The sequence below is a fragment of the Pristis pectinata genome, chromosome 1, assembly GCF_009764475.1.
Source record: "Pristis pectinata isolate sPriPec2 chromosome 1, sPriPec2.1.pri, whole genome shotgun sequence".
NCBI lineage: Eukaryota > Metazoa > Chordata > Chondrichthyes > Rhinopristiformes > Pristidae > Pristis > Pristis pectinata.
The window spans coordinates 148,129,237-148,149,663 of record NC_067405.1 but is presented as its reverse complement, the minus strand read 5'-3'; the positions used below and the strand labels follow the sequence as shown (position 1 = coordinate 148,149,663).

At 49.0% G+C, this 20,427-nt stretch overlaps 1 protein-coding gene across 1 annotated transcript in view; it reads left to right on the top strand.

The window, feature by feature from the left end:
• Positions 1-50: 50 nt before the first annotated feature.
• Positions 51-20,427, top strand: part of tmed8 (transmembrane p24 trafficking protein 8) — a 30,040-nt gene continuing 9,663 nt past the window's right edge. Inside the window, exons 1-4 of the mRNA XM_052020290.1 lie at positions 51-352; positions 9,702-9,798; positions 15,602-15,704; positions 17,881-18,031. Of these exons, the coding sequence (XP_051876250.1) occupies positions 154-352; positions 9,702-9,798; positions 15,602-15,704; positions 17,881-18,031 (550 nt within the window). The 5' untranslated portion in view covers positions 51-153. The remainder of the gene's footprint in view (positions 353-9,701; positions 9,799-15,601; positions 15,705-17,880; positions 18,032-20,427) is intronic.

Here is a 20,427-nt window from a genome sequence, read left to right as displayed (position 1 = left end):
TTGTGATTTCCCGCTCCGTATCTTCGTGTTTAATGTTCGGGGATTTCCGGTTCCCATCGGGTCCCAACATCGGCAATCTCCGGACGGGCTCGGCTCCGCCCCGGCCCGCCAGCGCTCGGCTGTTTCCGGAAGCCGCCGCCGCTGTCAGTGACGATGGCGAGCGGCCGGGCTGCCGAGCGGCCGCGCTTTGTCCCCGAGGAGCGGCGGGGCGGGGGTTCGGGCGGGGGAGCGGCGGGCGTCGGAGCCCAGCATCACCCGGAGGCGAGCGGGCCGTCCAGCGGGCTCGGCATGAAGATGGGGATGAACCTGGGCCTGCCCGGGGCCGAGAAGAAGCAGCAGCAGCAGCAGCAAGGTAGAGTGGCCGGACCCGGCGCCCCGGACACCCGCCGCCCCACCACCCCTGCCCGGGCACCCGCCCCCTACCCGGGCACCCGCCCCCTACCCCTGCCCGCGCCCGGGCAGCCCCCCCCCCCCTTTCCCCTACCCGCGCCTGGGCGCCCGGACACCCCGCGCTCTGTACCCCGCGCCCGGGCTCTCCCGCCTGCTCAGCCCCAGCCCTTGTGAGGCAGCAGACACATTGCAAAACCACCCCTGGCGGTGCGGCGGGAGGGCGCGCTGAGATTTCCAGCGGGCGCTGCATTGCATGAAGGTGGGAGGGCTGACTGCAGACGCCCTGGTGCCGGCTCCGGACCTGATGCTGCCCGACCGGCTGAGTTCCTCCAGCCGCTCGTGTTTGCTCCAGGTCCCAGCATCTGCAGCCTCCAGGTGTTGGCCTGGTCATGTTGTGGGCGTCGCCCGCCATTTGCAGCCTGTTCTTAATTGCCCTTGGGGTCAACCGGTGCAGCCCTTCTGATGCAGTTGGGCGGTGGGTGGCAGGTTCACAACCCGGGAGCACGAAGGGAGGTGATGTGGTCCAGGTCGGGGTTGTGTGTGACTTGGGGGACCTGCAGGTGTGCCCGCTGGCGTCGTTCGTTCTGCTGGTGGGTTTGGGAGTGGTCTGGGCAAGTAACTGCGGGGCATTTGTAGATGGTGCATTGACAATGGTGGATGGGGGGGTCGGTCAGTGAGCGACTGTGTCCTGGTTGACGTGAAGTGTTGTTGGGCTGTACATCCAGGCAAACGGGGCCGCGGGCAGGGAAGTCGACTCAACGAGGTGCTTGGTTTTCAGCTGGCTGGTCAGGAATGGACAGTAAAAGCTGCCAGCCACTTCCAGCTCCTGTGAACAAACATGTACTCGTGCTTTGTGTTTTGTAGACGGTGAAAGGATTTAAAATCTGTTTGCAGTTTCAGTTTTTAAAGCTTAAAAAAATATGAGTGTGACTTGTGTTTCTGCAGCCCAGTTCTCCCACTGGATTTACTTTATGGTTACTTGTATTTTGATCGTGACTAAAGTTTGTTCTAATGTACAAGAAAGCTAAATAAAGATGTTGAGTTAGGTAATAAATCATCATTGTTTGCAGTTCATGAACCCGATCATCACATTCTTTCCAAAGAGGTTGAACGTAAAGCTGTGCTTAATATGGATTTAACCATTTAGCTGTCACAGTAATAATTGTTGCAGATTCTAATATTTCTGCAGAGTAACTGTGGAGACTGTGGAAAGGAGTGCACTGTGGAAATGGTGCAGAAGGGGTTCACCAGGATGCTGCCAGGATTAGAGGGTATGAGCTATAAGGAGAGGTTGGACAAACTTAGGTTGCTGTCCTGAGAGCATCAGAGGCTGAGGGGAGACCTGACAGAGGTTTTTAAAATTATGAGAGGCAGAGATAGGGTAGACTCAGAGTCTTTTCCCCAGGGTAGAAATATCAAACACCAGAAGACGTGCTTTTAAGGTTAGATGGGGGAAGTTTAAAGGTGACATAAGAGGTGAGTTTATTACACAGAGAGTGGTAGGTGCCTGGAAGGGGTTACCAGGGGTAGTAGCGGAAGCAGGAAGTCTGGTGGAGTTGAAGAGGCTTTTAGACAGACACATGAATGTGAAGGGAATGGAGGGATGTGGATGATACACAGGAGGAGGACATTTAGTATAATTGGCATCAAGACTGGCACACTGTTGTGGGCCGAATGGCCTGTCCCATGTAATAACATTTAGGCATTGTACAGTGTGGGTTTTCTTACTGGGGGATGTTTGAGGCTGTTGTAACACTGCACGAAGTATCTGTTAATGCTGTTTGAACATGGAGTGTGGCAGCAGGATGCTGGTGGTTACTGAAGCTGTGTGCTAAAGGTAAACATGCAGGCTACAACACTCTGCCATAGTTGTGCCAAGCAAGTGACTGAGGCCATGAAGTTGGTGTGAGGAGCAAGGGGCTTTCCAGAGAAGCTGGGGTTATTCGTTTTGGATTGGGGTGTTGGAAATCGTGGATGCATTTTGTGGAGTAAATGAGTCATTATTTACTGGTTAGGAACCAGAGGGCTCAATGGAGAGCGAGAGGCAATGAGTGGTTGAGATTTGAAAGGAGTAGATTCAGCGGTAACTTGTGAAATGGAATTGGGGTAGTAGAATGCCAGAAATCCCTCGACTTGGCAGGGAGTTTCTGTGGGGACAGAAACAGTTAATGCTTCAGGTTGATGACTTTTTAACAGAACCAGAAAAAGTAACAACCAGTTTGAAGTGATTATGGAGGTGGGGAGAGGATGAAAGTGTGACGGGGGCAGTCTGTGATTGGCTGGAAGGCCGGGGACATTCCCAGATAAAGCACTAATGGAGGAGGGTTGTCATGGGGCATCCAAAGCAGGACAGGTCTGGGGGAGATCGAAATGGAAGCAGCAGAATCACTACATGGAGTTGTTGACTTTGGTGTTGAATCAGGAAGGTTACCATAGAACAGTACAGCACAATACAGGACCTTCGGCCAACAATGTTGTGCTGACCTTCAAACCTTGCCTAAGACTATCTAAGCCCTTCCTCCCACATACCCCTCTATTTTAAATTCCTCCATATGCTTATCTAGTGATCTCTTGATGCGCCCAACTAAAGCTCTATGGTGCTGAGAAAGGCCATTCGGCCCTCTGCACCCATTCAAGCCAAAAATGCACAATTTAGATTAACCCCACTACCCAGCTCTTGATCTGCTGCCTTGTAGCTAATGACCCTTCAAGTGTTTGTCCAGGTTCTAATTAAATGCGATGAGAGTTTCTCTCCCCACCACTCCTTCAGGCAGTGAGATGCACTTCCCTTCACTCAATGAGTGCAAAAGATTTCTCCTCAACTTCTCGCTAATCCTCAATAAAAACTGAAAACGTTGGAAATATTCAGTTTCTGCAGTCTCTGGTGTCTCTATTTTACCATTCCACTGTGCAGTGTCTTCAAGGTATGCCCACGTTTGCTCCTCTCTTCAGGAGTTCTGGGACCCCCTCCCTCACTGCTCCCCTCTGTAATCTCTGCTGCTGTCTGGCTCTTTGGTTTATTATTGTCACTTGTACCGAGGTACAGTGATAAACTTGTCTTGCATACCGATCGTACAGATCAATTCATTACACAGTGCATTGAGGTAGTACAGGGTAAAACAATAACAGAATGCAGAATAAAGTGTTACAGTTACAGAGAAAGTGCAGTGCCGGCAGACAATAAGGTGCAAGGTCATAACGAGGTAGATTGTGAGGTCAAGAGTCCATCTTATCATTACTAGGGAACTGTTCAATAGTCTTATAACAGCAGGATAGAAGCTGTCCTTGAGCCTGGTGGTATGTGCTTTCAGGCTTTTGTATCTTCTACCCGATGGGAGGGGGGAGAAGAGAGAATGTCCGGGGTGGGTGGGGTCTTTGATTATGTTGGCTGCTTTACCGAGGCAGTGAGAAGTGTAGACAGAGTCCATGGAGGGGAGGCTGGTTTCCGTGATGTGGACACAGCCCAGCACAACTCTCTGCAGTTTCTTGCGGTCCTGGGCAGAGCAGTTGCCGTACCAAGCCGTGATGCATCCAGATAGGATGCTTTCTATGGTGCATCGGTACAAGTTGGTGAGTGTCAAAGGAGACATGCCAAATTTCTTTAGCCTCCTGAGGAAGTAGAGGCGCTGGTGAGCTTTCTTGGCCGTGGCATCTATGTGGTTGGACGAGGACAGGCTATCGGTGATGTTGGCTCCTAGCTCTCGACCTCAGCACCATTGATGTAGACAGGACCATGTGCACTGCCCCCCTTCCTGAAGTCAATGACACTCGGGCTCACTGCCACAGCCATGTGTCCTCCTTTGGTATGTCCTTGCCAGCTCTACATAGAGCACTACAGCACAGAAATAGGCCATTCGGCCCATCTAGTCCATGCTGACCTGATCTTCTGCCCACTCCCATCCACCTGCACCCAGACCATATCCCTCCAAACCCCTCCCATCCATGTACCTATCCAAACTTCTCTTAAGCATTACAATTGAACCCACATCCACCACTTCCGCTGGCAGCTCGTTCCACACTCTCACCACCTTCTGAGTGAAGAAGTTCCCCCTCAGATTCCCCTTAAATATTTCACCTTTCACCCTAAACCTATGTCCTCTAGTTCTAGTCTCACCCAACCTGAGGGGAAAAGCCTGCATGCATTCACCCTATCTATACCCCTCATAATTCTGGATACCTCTATAAGATCTCCCCTCATTCTCCTGCACTCCAGGGAATAAAGTCCTAGCCTATTCAACCTTCCCCTATAACTCAGGTCCTCAAGTCCCGGCAACATCCGTGTAAATTTTCTCTGCACTCTTTCAAGCTTATTGATATCTTTCCTGTAGGTAGGTGACCAGAACTGCACACAAAGGGTATTGTTCGGCCTCACCAACGTCATGTACAACTTCAACATAACATCCCAACCCCTGTGCTCAATGCCCTGATTTATGAAGGCCAAAGTACCAAAAGCTCTCTTTACAACCCTATCTACCTGTGACGCCACTTTCAAGGAATTATGGATCTGTATTCCCAGGTCCCTTTGTTCTACCGCACACCTCAGAGCCCTACCGTTCACTGTGTAATTTTTGCCCTGGTTTGTCCTCCCAAAGTGCATCACCTCACACTTGTCTGCATTAAATTCCATTAGCCATTTTTCAGCCCATTTTCCCAGCTGGTGCAGATCACGCTGCAAGCTTTGATAGCCTTCCTCACTGTCCACTATGCCCCCAATCTTGGTGTCATTCACAAATTTGCTGATCCAGTTTACCACATTATCACCTAAATCATTAATATAGATGATAAACAACAACGGGCCCAGCACCGATCCCTGCGGCACACCACTAGTCACAGGCCTCCAGTCAGAGAGACAACCATCTACTACCACTCTCTGGCTTCTCCCGATCTTGCCTCACCTCTCCCCCTTACCTCTTTATACTGACTACCTCCCCTCTCTCAGTCAGATGAAGGGTCTCAACCTGAAATGTCGACTATCCATCTCTCTCCACAGATGCTGCCTGACCCGCTGAGTTCCTCCAGCAGTCTGTTTTTTGCCCGGAGGGGAAGATGTTGAGGGCAAGTTCAGCTTGGTGGTGGAGGAGGGTGGGGGTGCAGGGGGCTAGTGGAGAACCCTTGCACCATCCACAGGAAAATGAGAGGGTGAGGAAATTGAGATGCAAGTGTATATGGAAGGGAACTGGACAAGGCAAGTGGTGGAGAGAACAGGCTCTTGGGACAGTGGTGTTTGTGTGAGGCAGCATATCGTGAGGTTGGGTAATGTAGTTTACTGGGTTCTTATCTGGGAATGGATTGTACTGTATTGTTTCATTGTGGGTATGTTGGGAACCTCCCAACATACCCCCTCCTCCCCCAGCTTTCTCTTTGTGCTTGCCTCCATGTCTTGGGACTTCGAGATCCACAAATAACAACTTGTTTTTATATAACAGCTTTTAACACAGTAAAATGTCCCAAGACACTTCACAGGTATGTGCTCTAACTAAATCCAGCCCTGAGCCACAGGGGGGGCATTAGAACAGAGATTTAACAGGGTGTATTCATATTTCTGCAGAGAAGCACAGATCCTCAGCACAGAAGGAGGTCCTTGTGCCTGAGGCAGCTAGAGTTAGAGTGATCTAGCATGGAAACAGGCCCTTCAGCCCATCGAGTCCATGCTGACCAACAATCACATTTATAGGCTCTGAAACAGCAATTGCTGGAAATGTTTGTTCATCGGTGTGCGTTAGCCGTTTCTCTCTCCATAGATACTGCTGGACCTGCTGAGTGTTTCTAGCATTTTCTGATATTACTTCACTTTTTCTTTGCTTTTGGACCCATTCCCCTGCTCATTACCACAGCCCAGGTTTTCCCTGTGGAAGAGTACGATCAAATCTATGTCTGTATTTCCAGACTCTATGAGCTCTGCATAAGAAAAACCCTTCTCATCTTCTCCCTTCTGACTCTTTTGTTAGTTATCCTAACTTTGTCGGTTTTGGTAACAGCTGCAGAAAGCTCCTTCTCCTGATCCACATTGTGAATCTCCCCAGAGCCTGAGGCCTCAGCTGCACCATCCCAGACTCTGGTTTCTCCACACAGGGACTCACCCAGAGCCTCACTCTAGACTCTCCCAAAGTAGAATTGTTTCTCCAGTCACTACTTTAACTCTGGGTCATTCCCCAGTGGGCGTGCTGATCCTGTCCCTTCTGTCCTTCCATGGGATGTGAGGCCGGCATTTATTGCCTGCTCCTAATTGCCCTTGAGGTGGCCATGATCCACTTGAAACACCTGCACTCTGGTGCAGGAGCTGTCACGCTGCTGATTGACCAGAAACCTTGAAGTCCGATTTTCCTCCACGGACACTGGCTGGCCTGCAGAGTGTGTCCAGTGTTTTCAGTTTTTACCTCAGATTAGCAGCACCCAAATTCCATTGCTCTTCCGCTCCCACGGTGCACGGGGAGGGAGGTCTAACGGCCAACGGCGATGAAGGAGCGGTAACACATTGATCAACAAGTCCCGTCTATTCGCTGGCAGAAGGAACAGGAAAGTTTAAAGGAGATGTGCGGGACAAATTTTTGTTTACACAGCGTGAAGGGGTGGTGGTGGGGTTTAAGAGGCAATTGGACACGTGAATATGGAGGGACATGGATTGTAGTGTCTGTAACGTTTAAGAGAAGTTTGGATGAGAGAGGTATGGAGGGCTATGGTCTGGTGCAGGTAGATGGGACTGGGCAGAAAACCAGGCCGGCATGGACTAGATGGGCTGAAGGGCCTGTTTCTGTGCTGTAGTGCTCTATGACTCTGTAATTGGTTTATTATTGTCACACGTACCAAGATACTTTGGAAAAACTTTGTTTTGCGTACCACCCAGACAGATCATTCCATACATCAGTACATCGAGAAGCTACAAAGGGAAAAGCAATAACAGAATACAGAGTAAAGTGTTACAGTTACAGAGGAAGTGCAGTGCAGGCAGACAATAAGGTGCAAGGACCACGATGAGGTTGCTTGTGAGGTCAAGAGTTCATCTTTAACGTACAAGAGGTCTGTTCAACAGTGACAGTAGGATAGTGTTAAGCTGCTGGAGTGTTGATGAAGTTGCACTTTCTGGGGTCCTGCTCTGGTTAGGTGGTGACTAGCTCGCTGCAGAGTACCCAGGTGACACCAACACCCTGCCATTCACCCACCAGCACAGCAGCACTGAGGAGGGTTTGCTGTTCAAGGTTTGGGGGAAATGTTAGTCTTTTATCATTGAAGGTGATCACCAACTAGCATTTGTGTGGTTTGCTGCAGATCATCTCATGGCTGCACATTGTTCATTTCGTGCTGCAGGTGGACGTGATTGGAGCTGGTTCTGTGATAAATAAGTGCCAAGGTTGCAAAGTGTCTGGAGAAGCCCTTGACGACATCTCATGAATGGATGGATTTAGAATCAGGTTTATTATCACTGACTTGTATGACGTGAAATGTGTTGTTTTGTGGCAGCAGTACAGTGGAGAGGTATAAAATTACAATAAATTACAAAATAGATAAATAGTGCCAAAAAAAGGAATAACGAGGCAGTGTTCATGGGTTCATGGACCATTCAAAAATCTGATGGCGGAGGGGAAGAAGCTGTTCCTGAATCTGAGTGTGGGTCTTCAGGCTCCTGTACCACCTCCCCAATGGGAGTAATGACAAGAGGGCATGTCCCGGGTGGTGAGGGTCCTCAGTGATGGATGCTGCTTCTTGAGGCGCCGCCTCTTGAAGATGTCCTCGATGGTGGGGAGGGTTGTGCCCGTGACGGAACTGGCTGAGTCTACGACCCCTCTGCAGCCTCTTGCGATCCTGCGCATTAGATCCTCCATACCAGGTGGTGATGCAACCAGTCAGAATGCTCTCCACCGTACATCTGTAGAAATTTGTAAGAGTCTTTGGTGATGCACCAAATCTCCTCAAACTCCAAATGAAGTAGAGCCACTGGTGTGACTAGACACTGAGTTTAAGGCAGAAGTTAAAGGTAATTGCTTTGGTATTCCATGTATTTAATTAGAGGATGTTCTAGCACTGTTGTCCCAGGACAAAAGCCCTGGACTAAGTCAAATTTCTGACAAAATCCTTCAACTCGTGTGGGAAGAACCGGCATGGGTTTGGAAAAGTGGGAGAGCTGGATCCAGAAACAGGAAAGGTGTGATGGGTGGTAAATCCAGCAGCCATTGGGAGGGACTTGTTTTGTTGATTTTTTGGAAAGTAGAATCTTGCTGGCTGCAGAGAGTCTCATAATCCTGGTAACTGGAATTGGTCCTTTGCTGAACATCGAACACAGACAGTACAGCACAGGAACAGGCCCTTCAGCCCACTGTGCTGAACACAACGCCAAATTAAACTAATCCCATCTGCCTGCACCTGGTCCATATCCCTCCACTCCCTGCCTGTTCATGTGTCTGTCTAAATGCCTCTTAAACACCACTATCGTATCTGCTTCACCACCTCCCCTGGTAGCATGTTCTAGGCACCCACCGCTCTCTGTGTAACAAAATAAACTTGCCCCGCACATCTCCCTTAAACTTTCCCCCTGTCACCTTAAACCCATGCCCTCTAGTATTTGACATTTCTACTCTGGGGGGAAAAAAGACTCTGGCTGTCTACCCTATCTGTGCCTCTCATACTCTTGTAAACCTCTATCAGGTCTCCCCTCAGCCTCTGACGCTCCAGAGAAAACAACCCAAGTTTGGCCAACCTCTCTTTATTGCTAATACCGTGTAATACTCGGGCAACATCTCTCTCTTGCTCTCGCTCCCTCTCACACTAGTTCAGTGTTGCAATGAACTGAGCATTAGAATCCATGCTGCCCATGTTCTGCCACTGTCAGAACCTCACAGCTTGTCAGTCCAGCAGGTTGCCATGAGCACAGATTTGCAGCCACATTCCTGACTTTAAGGAGTACTACTTTAACTGCAGGGGCTGTGGGATGTCTTGAGGTAGTAGTAGCTTCTGTAGAAGTTCTAGTCCTTTTTTCTTTCTGAAAATCCCTTGTTCCTCTGTTGTTTCACCTGTTATCCCCATGAGGCTGGCCAACCTGCACAAGATCCCTTTGGGAGCTGTGGGCATGCTGTGTTGGTGACACTTGCGGGCTGCCCCCAGCACGTTCTCAGTAACGCATCAAAACACATTTCACGTGTTTCCATGTGCACGTGGCTACTATATAAATGTCTTAAATATCTAATGTAAAATGTTCCCTCCAGTTAAACTTGCTTTCTCCATCTCCTCAGCTGACAAATACGGAGAGTGCGGAGTACAAGTCCGTATTATTTTATGTGTTTGTTTGGAGTGTAATTTATAATTTATTTTGAATGCAGAATCGGAGCAGGATGCAAAGGTTGGGGTGACCTCCCAAATGTCCAGCCTGCGCATGTCAGAAGGAAGTGACGAGGGCCAGACAGGAGCAGGAAGCAGGTAATGAAGCAGCCTGGGGCTTCTGGTGTGGGAGGGGAGAGTCCAACTTGTAACAGAGGCCATTCTGCCCAACTATTCCGTGATGGTCCTTCCACCCCTCTTCCCCTCAGCCCATCAGCATACAGGCTGTCCCTGAGTTATGAACATCCAACTTACAGACATCCATATATGTACAACCAAACCCCCATAATGTCACTAAATTGAAAAGTCTGACGTACATATATGTGTACGAACGGTGGAACTGGTTTCCTCTCTCTCCACTCTAATTGTTCTTATCAGTCTTGGTAATTGGTTTATTATTGTCACATGTACTGAGGTACAGTGAAAAACTTTGTTTTGCCTGCCATCCGTACAGATCATTCCAGACATAATACATCGAGGTAGCACAAAGGGAAAAGCAGTAACAGAATGCAACATATAGAGTTACAATTACAGAGAAGGTGCAGTGCAGGCAGACAATACGGTGCAAGGGCCACAATGAGGTAGATTGTGAGGTCAAGGGTTCATCTTTCATACAAGGGATCTATTCAACAGTCTTATATCAGCAGGATAGAAGCTGTCCTTGAGCCTGGTGGTACGTGTTTTCAAGCTTTTGTATCTTCTGCCCGATGGTGAGGGGGGAGAAGAGAGAATGTCCAGAGTGGGTGGGGTCTTTAATTATGTTGGTTGCTTTCCTGAGGCAGCGGGAAGTGTAGACAGAGTCCATGGAGGGGAGGCTGGTTTCTGTGAGGTGCTGAGAAGTGTCCACAACTCTCTGCAGTTTCTTGCGGTCCTGGGCAGAGCAGTTGCCGTACCAAGCCGTGATGCATCTGGATAGGCTGCTTTCTGTTGTGTATTTGTAGAAGTTGGTGAGGGTCAACGGGACATGCCGAATTTCCTTAGCCTTGATGAGCTTTCTTGGCTGTAGTGCCAATGTGGTTGGAGCAGGACAAGCTATTGGCGATGTTTACATCTAGGAACTTCAGATGCCAGTACTATGGCAGTATGGTTACCAAACTGAGTGATATCTTCAGACTTATGGACAAAAATGGAACCCATTCGTTACCTGAGGACAGGCCTGTGTGTTTTCCCCCTTGTCTGTTTATCCACTTTGCTTACATCACCTCTGCTGTGGGAGCTCGGGGCCAGGAGTGAATGGGTAAAGCTTCGTCCTGTTGGATGTGTCGGTGACTGTCTTTACATTTGTGTCTGTGGGTCAGCCTCCACAAAAGTGGAAACATTTGGTTGGAATGTACGTCCCTCTGACAGGCAGTTCCACTGAGCCCTGCTGGTGACACCTGCCACCTCCGGACAAGTATGTTGAACCACGTTAGTCAGGGACAGGCTGGGCTTGGCATCAAGTCCAGTGGTAGAAGAAAATGCCCTAAGTTGAGAGGTTGGATGCACTTCACAGCTGGCCCCTCAGCTCAATGCCAGCGATGGTCAGAATGGAATTGCAAACCTTGAGTACAAAGGAAAATGATTTGTCTATTTTTCTTTATGATTTCTAGTAATTTCAGTGCCTTAAGTAAATTTAGTAATTTTTAGTTATCTTAAATCTATTTTCTAATGTTTCTGATTATTAGAGCTGAGCAGTTAAGGCCTCGGACAGCAGTGAGGCCTTCAGCGTGGCCTGGGGCTGGGTTCCAGGATCTGCCCCGAAGGCCTAGTAATCACTTATGGTTTTATTGTCACTTGTACCAAGATGTAGTGAAAAGCTTTTGTTTGCCTGCCGTCCAGATAGATCATTCCATATAGGCGGTTTTTCTGACAGGCTGTATGAGAGCTGGATGTGATGTTATCTCCATGATGTTGGAAGCTGTTTAGTGTAGCCTGGGTTATGAGGATACATCGTAACCCCGGCAACAGTAAATAATATCTGACGTTTTCACCCTGCCTTTCCATAGAACCCTGACTTCATCTCCTGAAGATGTCGACTCAGGAATTGGCCATGGATAGGCCCTCTCATTGTGTGCAGTTCTGGTCGCCCAACTAAAGGAAGGATGCCATTAGACTGGAAAGACGTCAGAAAAGATTCACAGGAATGTTCTCGGGACCAGAAGGCTTGAGTTATGAGGAGAGACTGGACAGGCTGGGACTGTTTCCCCTGGAGCGAAGGAGGCTGAGGGGTGACATTATAGAGATTTATAACATCACGAGGGGCAGAGATAAGGTGAATGGTCACCATCTTTTGCCCCAGGGTCAGGGAGTCCAAAACTAGAAGGCATAGGTTTAAGGCGAAAGGGGAAAGATTTAAGAGGGACCTGAGGGGCAAATTTTCCACACAGAGGGTGGTGTGTGTGTGGAACGAGCTGCCAGAGGAAGTGGTAGAGGTGGGTACACTTACAATGTTTAAAAGACACTTGGACAGGTCCATGGATAGGAAGGGGTTAGAGGGACGTGGACCAAATGGGACTAGCTTAAGTGGGCATCTTGGTTAGTGTGGATGAGTTGGGCCGAAGGGCCCGTTTGCAGTTAGCGTAACACTTTACAGCGCCAGCGACCTGGGTTCAAATCCGGCCACTGTCTGTAAGGAGTTTGTACGTTCTCCCCTTGTCTGCGTGGGTTTCCTCCGGGTGCTCTGGTTTCCTCCCCCATTCCAAAGATGTACGGGTTAGGAAGTTGTGGGCATGCTATTGTTGGCGCCGGAAGTGTGGCGACACTTGCGGGCTGCCTGCAGAACACTACGCAAAAAAAAATGCATCTCACTGTGTGTTTCAATGTGCATGTGGCTAATAAAGAGATCTTATATTGGAGAGCATTGGATTGCTGTACCAGTAGTGGGCTGTGACTTCTGTCCATAGTTTCCAGCAAGATTCACTTTCTGTTGATTAAGGGCAGTAACCTGACAACTTGGTCCCATTGCACAGAGGTAACTGTGGAGCTCTGAGCATTCCCTGGGACTACAGTCAAGCGCTGCTGCACAGAGCCACCATACAGGTCGGTCCCTGGGACTGAGCTTCCCTCTGTCTTCAGGGAGGCATTACTTAATAACAATTGCATTTTCACTCCACCCTGGGTAAGTCTGAGCAAGCCAAGAGATCCGTCGCATGCTGTCAAGCATGAGCTGGAAGGCGGTTGGGGAGTTGGTGAACGAGAGGCTTGTTTCTCACTAGAAGAACCCCAGCTGTGAGTGAGGAATTCTGCTGTCATGGCGTTAATCGTGGGCGAGTGATGTCGAGCAGGCAGAAGGGGTTTGTGGCAGCAGCTGTGACTTGGAGTTTGTGGGACTGAGCTGGTTGTGGATTGTAACCTGCAGTTTAATTACTGCAGTGTTCCATGAAGTAGGGTCGCTCGGGGAGTCATTACCATTGGGGGCGGGGGGGAGGGGGGTGATATTGCAATTACCAGAGTTGTGCAACTCCCAGCAACCAGCAGTTTTAGAAAGTATGTTTATCTCCAAATTAGGTCCCTTTCAGTCCCTCGGCTGCGTTGCTCCCTTCAGTTGGTGGAGTCTAGATCCACAGGCTCGGTCACAACTCAGATCCTTTCGTGTGACAATTCTGCATGTGTGACCTGGGGAGATGGCTATCATCGAGTGATTTCGGATGCTGTCCGCTGATACTGGTTCCAGATGAGGGAGCTTCTCTCCTTAAATATCTAAAGCCTCAGTTGACCCTGTCATGGTCTAATCCCCAGGCCGATCCCTGCTGGCACCTGGTGTGTTAGGCTGAGCCAGACCAATTGCAAACCTTGCCATTCCTAATCAACCCCATGTTACACCGTCACTAAGACCACCCACCACACTTTTCTCTGCCTCTGTAAGATCTGCTGCTGAAACCTCAATGTCTTTGATACCCCTAGATCGGAGTGCTCCTGTACATTCCAGGTCAGCCTCCCACCTTCCTTAGAAGCTGACCTCCCGTGAGGCAGAATCAGAATCAGGTTTATCATCACTGACTTGTACAACATAGAAGTTGTTGTTTTGCGGCAGCAGTACAGTGCAAGGACATAAAATTACTATAAATTACAAAATAAGTAGTGCCAAAAAAATGAATAATGAGGCAGGGTTCATGGACTGTTCAGAAATCTGATGGCAGAGGGGAAGAAGCTGTTCCTGAATCGTTGAGTGTGGGTCTTCAGGCTCCTGTACCACCTCCCCGATGGTAGTAACGAGAAGAGGGCATGTCTCGGGTGGTGAGGGTCCTCAGTGATGGATGCCGCCTTCTTGAGGCGCCTCCTCTTGAAGATGTCCTGGATGGTGGGGAGGGTTGTGCCCATGATGGAACTGGCTGGGTCTACAACCCTCTGCAGCCTCTTGCACATTGGAGCTTCCATACCAGGTGGTGATGCAACCAGTCAGAACACTCTCCACTGTACAGAGAACATAGAACATTACAGCACAGTACAGGCCATTCTGCCCATGATGTTGTGCCAACCTTTTAACCTATTCTAAGATTAATCTAACCCTTCCCTCCCACATAGCCCCCCCCCCCCCCATTTTTCCACCATCCATGTGCCTATCTAAGAGTCTCTTAAATGTCCCTAATGTACCTGTCTCTACCAGCACCCCTGGCAGCACGTTCCACGCACCCACCACTCTCTGTATATAAAAAAACTTGCCTCTGATATCCCCCCTGTACCTCCCTCCAATCACCTTAAAATTATGCCCCCTCGTGTTAGCCACTTCTGCCCTGGGAAAAAGTCTCTGACTGTCCACTCGATCTATGCCTCTTATCACCTTGTACACCTCTATCAAGTCACTGCTCATCCTCCTCCTCTCCAAAGAGAAAAGCCCAAGCTCACTCAACCTCCCATAGGACATGCTCTCCAATCCTGGCAGCATCCTGGTAAATCTCCTCTGCACCCTTTCACATCCCTGCTACAGAAATTTGTAAGAGCCTTTGGTGACATACCGAATCTCCTCAAACTCCTAATGAAGTAGAGCCACTGGTGTGCCTTCTTCGTGATTGCATCAATGTGTTGGGCCCAGGATAGATCCTCTGAGATGTTGACACCCAGGAACTTGAAGCTGCTCACCCTTTCCACCGCTGACCCCTCAACGAATGACAGTGCTACACAGATGCAAGTCGTCAGACACTTGCTTGCCTAGAGAGTGTGGGGATGTTTCCTTTGTCCCTTGGAAAGGGATCTGGACTGTCCTGGGTACATCAGTTCCTCAGGGTAATGAGAGACCAAGATGAGGAGAAAATTCCTCTCGGGTGATTGTAAATCCATGGAACTCCTGGGAGGAGAGTCTAAAACTAGATGGCACAGGTTTAGGGTGAGAGGGGAAAGATTCAAAGGGGACCCAAGGGGAAACATTTTCACGCAGACGGTGTGTATATGGAACGCACTACCAGAGGAAGTGCAGAGGCGGGTACAATTACGACGTTAAAAGACATTTAGACAGGTACATGGTTAGGAAAGGTTTAGAGAGATGCCAAATGCAGGGAGATGGAACTAGTTGAAGTACACGTCTAGAACACCATGGACAGGTTGGGCTGAAGGGCCTGTTTCCGTGCTGTGTCACTCTAAGTGTGTGGAAGCTCCATTGTTGAACTTTAGAATGTCGGGAATTGGCGATTATAGGAGAGGGCAGGAACGTGAGCCGAGGCCATCGATGAGATCGGCCAAGGATCCCACTGATGGGCTGGAGCAGCTGTGTGCTTTACCCCCCGCTCCACTCTACACCCCAGGTGAAACAGGTGACACTCCAGCTCGGTGTGTGTGGCGTGTGCCTCCGCTCCACGCCAAGGGTTGCCTTTATTCGCTGTACCCATTGCCAGGGGTTGGTCTGCTCGGCGCTGGGATGGGGGCCGGTCAGGAAGCAGCTCTTGGATTTGGGTTTAATTTTGACTGAGGATTCTTTTTTTCTCGAGAGACCACAGAGTGCAAAACTGGCGACAGCAGAAGACCGTCCTGGGGAAGGTGTGGAGAATCGATTGGACCAGGCAACGGCATCGAAGGATGAGCAACCACAGCAGGTGTGCAGTGAATTTCACAGCTGTTTCTGCTGCTCCCTCATGGTCTCTCTACACCATGCCTAACTCAATCGTACACCCTATGGCCAGGAATTCTTTACCCTCCTCTCCTCAGGCACCACCACTAGGTTGGGTTCAGGTTACTCGGGGGAAAGCACAGACGAATTGAGGACTCATTAAGTGAAACTCGTCAATATTTTACATTGAGGCTTCTATTGAGGAGGTATTGGGATTGGTTTATTATTGTCACTTGTACTGAGGTACAGTGAAACACTTGTCTTGCATACCAATCGTACAGGTCTATTCATTACACAGTGCATTGAGGTAGTACAGGGTAAAAACAATAACAGAATGCAGAGTAAAGTGTCACAGCTACAGGGAAGTGCATTGCAGGTAGACAATAAGGTGCAAGGTCACAACACGGTAGATCATGAGGTTAAGAATCCATCTCAGTGTCCTTGAGCCTGGTGGTATGTGCCCTCAGGCTCCTGTATCTTCTGTCTGATGGGAGGGGGGAGAAGAGAGTGGGTGGGGTTTTTGATTATGCTGGCTGCCTTACTGAGGCAGCGAGAAGTGTAGACAGTGTCCATGGAGGGGAGGCTGGTTTCTGTGATGCGTTGGGCCTGTGTCCACAACTTTCTGCAGTTTCTTGTGGTCCCAGGCAGAGTAGTTGCCACACCAAGCCATGATGCACCCGGATAGATTGTGGGTGTGGGTAACATCTTGGATTTTAGCAAGACTTTTGATAAGGTTCCACGTGGCAGATTGATCAGGAAAGGAAAAATAAATGGGATCCTAAGGAAGGTGGCTGCTGGATTCAGTGTTGGCCGGGTGGAGAAAGCAAAGGCACATCTTCGTGTTAGAAGAACACTATTGTATTTCAAAGAGACAGACTAGGATCTCTGAGGCACCTTTCCCTTCCTGAAGCTACAGTGTTTTCTGGTCCATAAGACCTTGGTTCTATACAAGGATTGTGTCATTGCTCCTGGACCTGAAAGCTTCAGTTGAACTTAAACAGTGTTTTGGTAGGGGAGTTCCAAGTTTCCACTGCCCTTTGTACAAGGGACTGCATTCTGGCATAGCTGGCTTTATAAAGGTGACCCCTTCTCATGAATACTCCAAGCAAAGGAAGAAAAATTCTGTGTTTTTCCCCCTTCATTCCCACCATTATTTCAAACAACTTGTTAAATCATCCCTCAGCATTGCATCCTTAAGGAAATAGGAGCTTAGTCTTTGGAATCTGCACATAATGTTTCTATGTTCTATAATCTTGCGACTTAATCTTATCCACATGTCATTCTGGTGAATCTGCACTGTGTCTCTCCAAGGTAGCTCTACCCTCTGTGATACTTCTGGTTGGACAGTTGAAGCATCATTCTCCCCCTCTCCCCCTCTGTTTAAGATTTGCAGCATCTTCAGTTTTTTTTTATATTTCATTCTTTCTTGGGTATGGATACCAAAACTGTACACAGTAATGAGTACAGTGTCACCAAGGTGCCACACAGTACTCCAGGTGTGTCTCATAAATGCCCCACACAATTGCTATAAGAATTCCTTGCACCTCTGTTTGAACCCTCCCAGTAACGGCCCACGTACCATTTGCTCTCCTATTCGCTGCACCTTTATGTTGTCCTTCAGGGACATGTACCAGGTCGCCCAGGTCCCTTCAAACATCATCGGAACCCTCACTTTGCCGATACCTACCTCCCTGTTCTATGCACCCGATTGCCTCCAATTCCATTCAATTTTGTTGATTTTTTTTTAAACGGAACTTGATCCAACGCATTCTGGAAGTTCACATGGATAACATCTATATCATGTAAAATTCCTTGGACCTGTAGATGGTCATGGAGTTGTACAGCAGGGAAACAGGCCCTTCGGCCTGACTCATCCATGCTAATCCAGGTTTCTATCTGAGCTGTGTCTTTTCATATTCTGTGGGTGGAAATCCACAGATTCTGGAACTTTATTGTTTTCTGTTACCATATTATTTGCCTCTCAAATCCACTGTGACTTTTAACTCCTGTACCAGGAGCTGAATAATGGCATGCGATATGTGCCCAGCACCTTGGGAGGATCCTGGGAGCTGTGCCAGTCCCCGGTTGCTGGGTTTGCCTGGGATAGTAGCTCTGTGGTGGTAACATGCAGCTTCATTGGATCTTCACTCTCTGCCCTTTAGCCTGCTCAGAACGGCAAGCCCTGCGAGGTGGCTCCTACTGCACTTGCTGCATATCGGGTTCGCAAAGTTAGCAGTGATTCCGTGATAATTCAGTCTGACCATGGGGGCCCAGAGAAACTACCCCCCGATCCACTGGAGGGTCCTGGGAGAGGTGCGTACGGTTTCAATTGCTTTACAATCACTTTGTTTACAATATTTGATCTGAAAGGAGCTGTAAAGAGGAGATTTACGAGGATGTTGCCGGGACTCGAGGGACTAAGTTATGGAGAGAGGTTGAGCAGGTTGGGACTTTTTTCATTGGAGCACAGGAAAATGAGGGGGTGACCTTATAAAAATCATGAGGGGCGTAGACAGGGTCAACGTGCAGTCGTTTTCCCAGGGGTGGGGAATCAAGAACTAGACGGCATAGGTTTAAGGTGAGGGGAGAGATTTAATGGAGACCTGAGGGGTAACTTTCTCACCCAGAGGATGGTCCGTACATGGAACGAGCTGCCAGAGGAAGTGGGTGAGGCAGGTACATTAATGTTTGAAAGGTACTTGGACAGGTACATGGATAGTAAAAGTTTAGAGGGATATGGGCCAAATGTGGGCAAATGGGACTAGCCTCGATGGGAATCTTGGTCAGCATGGACCAGTTGGGCCGAAGGGCCTGTTTCCGTGCTGTATGAAATACGATCGTTGCTGTCTGAAATGCACTCCCACCATTGTGGTGCCCTTTGGTTCTCAAGGGTCTTCAGTGAGTCAGTAGACACCGTGTGCTCCCTCTTCAGGGATACCCAGGCACAGACGTGCCCTTGGAAGAGGGGCAGGCAGTCGGACTCCCCCTTAGCCCACGGCCTGACCCTGCCCTTGGAAGTAGCGATGGGACAGTGCAGTGGGAGCTTTACTTTGTATCATACATGGCTGTCCCTGCCCTGGGAGTGTGTGATGGGACAGTGTGGAGGGAGCTTCACTCTGTGTCTGACCCCGGGAGTGTGTGATGGGACGGTGCGAAGGGAGCTTCACCCTGTGTCCGACCCCGGGAGTGTGTGATGGGACGGTGCGGAGGGAGCTTCACTCTGTGTCTGACCCTGGGAGTGTGTGATGGGACGATGTGGAGGGAGCTTTACTTTGTCAAACCTGTGCTGTGCCTACCAGGGAGTGTTGGAACATGGAACAGTGCAGCACAGTTCGGGCCCTTCGGCCCATGATGTTGTGCCAACCTATATAAACACCTACTCCTTGATCAATTTAACACTTCACTCCTACACAGCCCATAACCCTCCATTTTTCTAACCTCCATGTACCTATCTAAAAGTCGTTTAAATATTGTATCAGCTTCTACCACCACCCCCAGCAGGTGTTACTGGGACAGTGTAGTGGGCCTGTGCCACTCATGCCATTAAATGCTTTACACTGACGCTGGTGCCCAGTAGGAAAACTTCCATTCCTTGGCCATTGATTCCTCTTGCTTCTGTGAACCAGGTTCAACGTTCTCCTCTTTGTCTGAGCTTGCTGTGCCACAGGAGTTGCTTGATGTTTCTGGGCAACCCATTTTGTGTCTGGCTTTTGTAGAGCATTAGAGAGGTTTACAACAGACTATGGGAGATGTTATTCACAACATGTACTTTGGTCTAGTCAGAAGACCATCTCTTGAATTTGCACTCTTCCTACAGTAACACTATATTCTGCTTCAACATAAGAAACAGGAGCAGGAGTCGGCCATCTGGCCCATTGAGCCTGCTCCGCCATTCAATAAGATCATGGCTGTTCTGGCCGTGGACTCAGATCCACCTACCTGCCTTTTCCCCATAACCTTTAATTCCCCGAGTGTGCAAAAACCTATCTAACTGTGTCTTAAATATATTTAATGATGTAGCTTCCATTGCTTCCCTGGGCAGAGAATTCCACAGATTCACTGCTCTCTGGGAAAAGCAGTTTCTCCTCATCTCCATCCTAAATCTATTCCCCTGAATCTTGAGGCTATGTCCCCTGGTTCTAGTCTCACCTACCAGTGGCAACAACCTTCCTGCCTCTATCTTATCTATCCCTTTCATAGTTTTATATGTTTCTATAAGATCCCCTCTCAATCTTCTGAATTCCAGCGAGTATAGTCCCAGGTGACTCAATCTCTCCTCATAGGCTAACCCCCTCATCTCTGGAATCAACCTAGTGAACCTTCACCCACCTCCAAAGCCGGTATATCCTTCCTCAAGTACGGAGACCAGAACTGCACACAGTACAGGTGTGGCCTCACCAGTACCCTGTACAGTTGCAGCATAACCTCCCTGCTGTTGAATTCAATCCCTCCAGCAATGAAGGCCAACGTTCCATTTGCCGCCTTGATAACCTGTTGCACCTGCAAACCAACCTTTTGTGATTCATGCACAAACACTCCCAAGTCCCCCTGCACAACAGCACGCTGCAGTCTTTCACCACTTAAATAATAATCTGATCTTCTATTTTTCCTTCCAAAGTGGATGATGTTGCATTTACCAACATTGTGCTCCATCTGCCAGACCCTTGCCCACTCACTGAACCTATCTATATCTCTCTGCAGACTCTCCG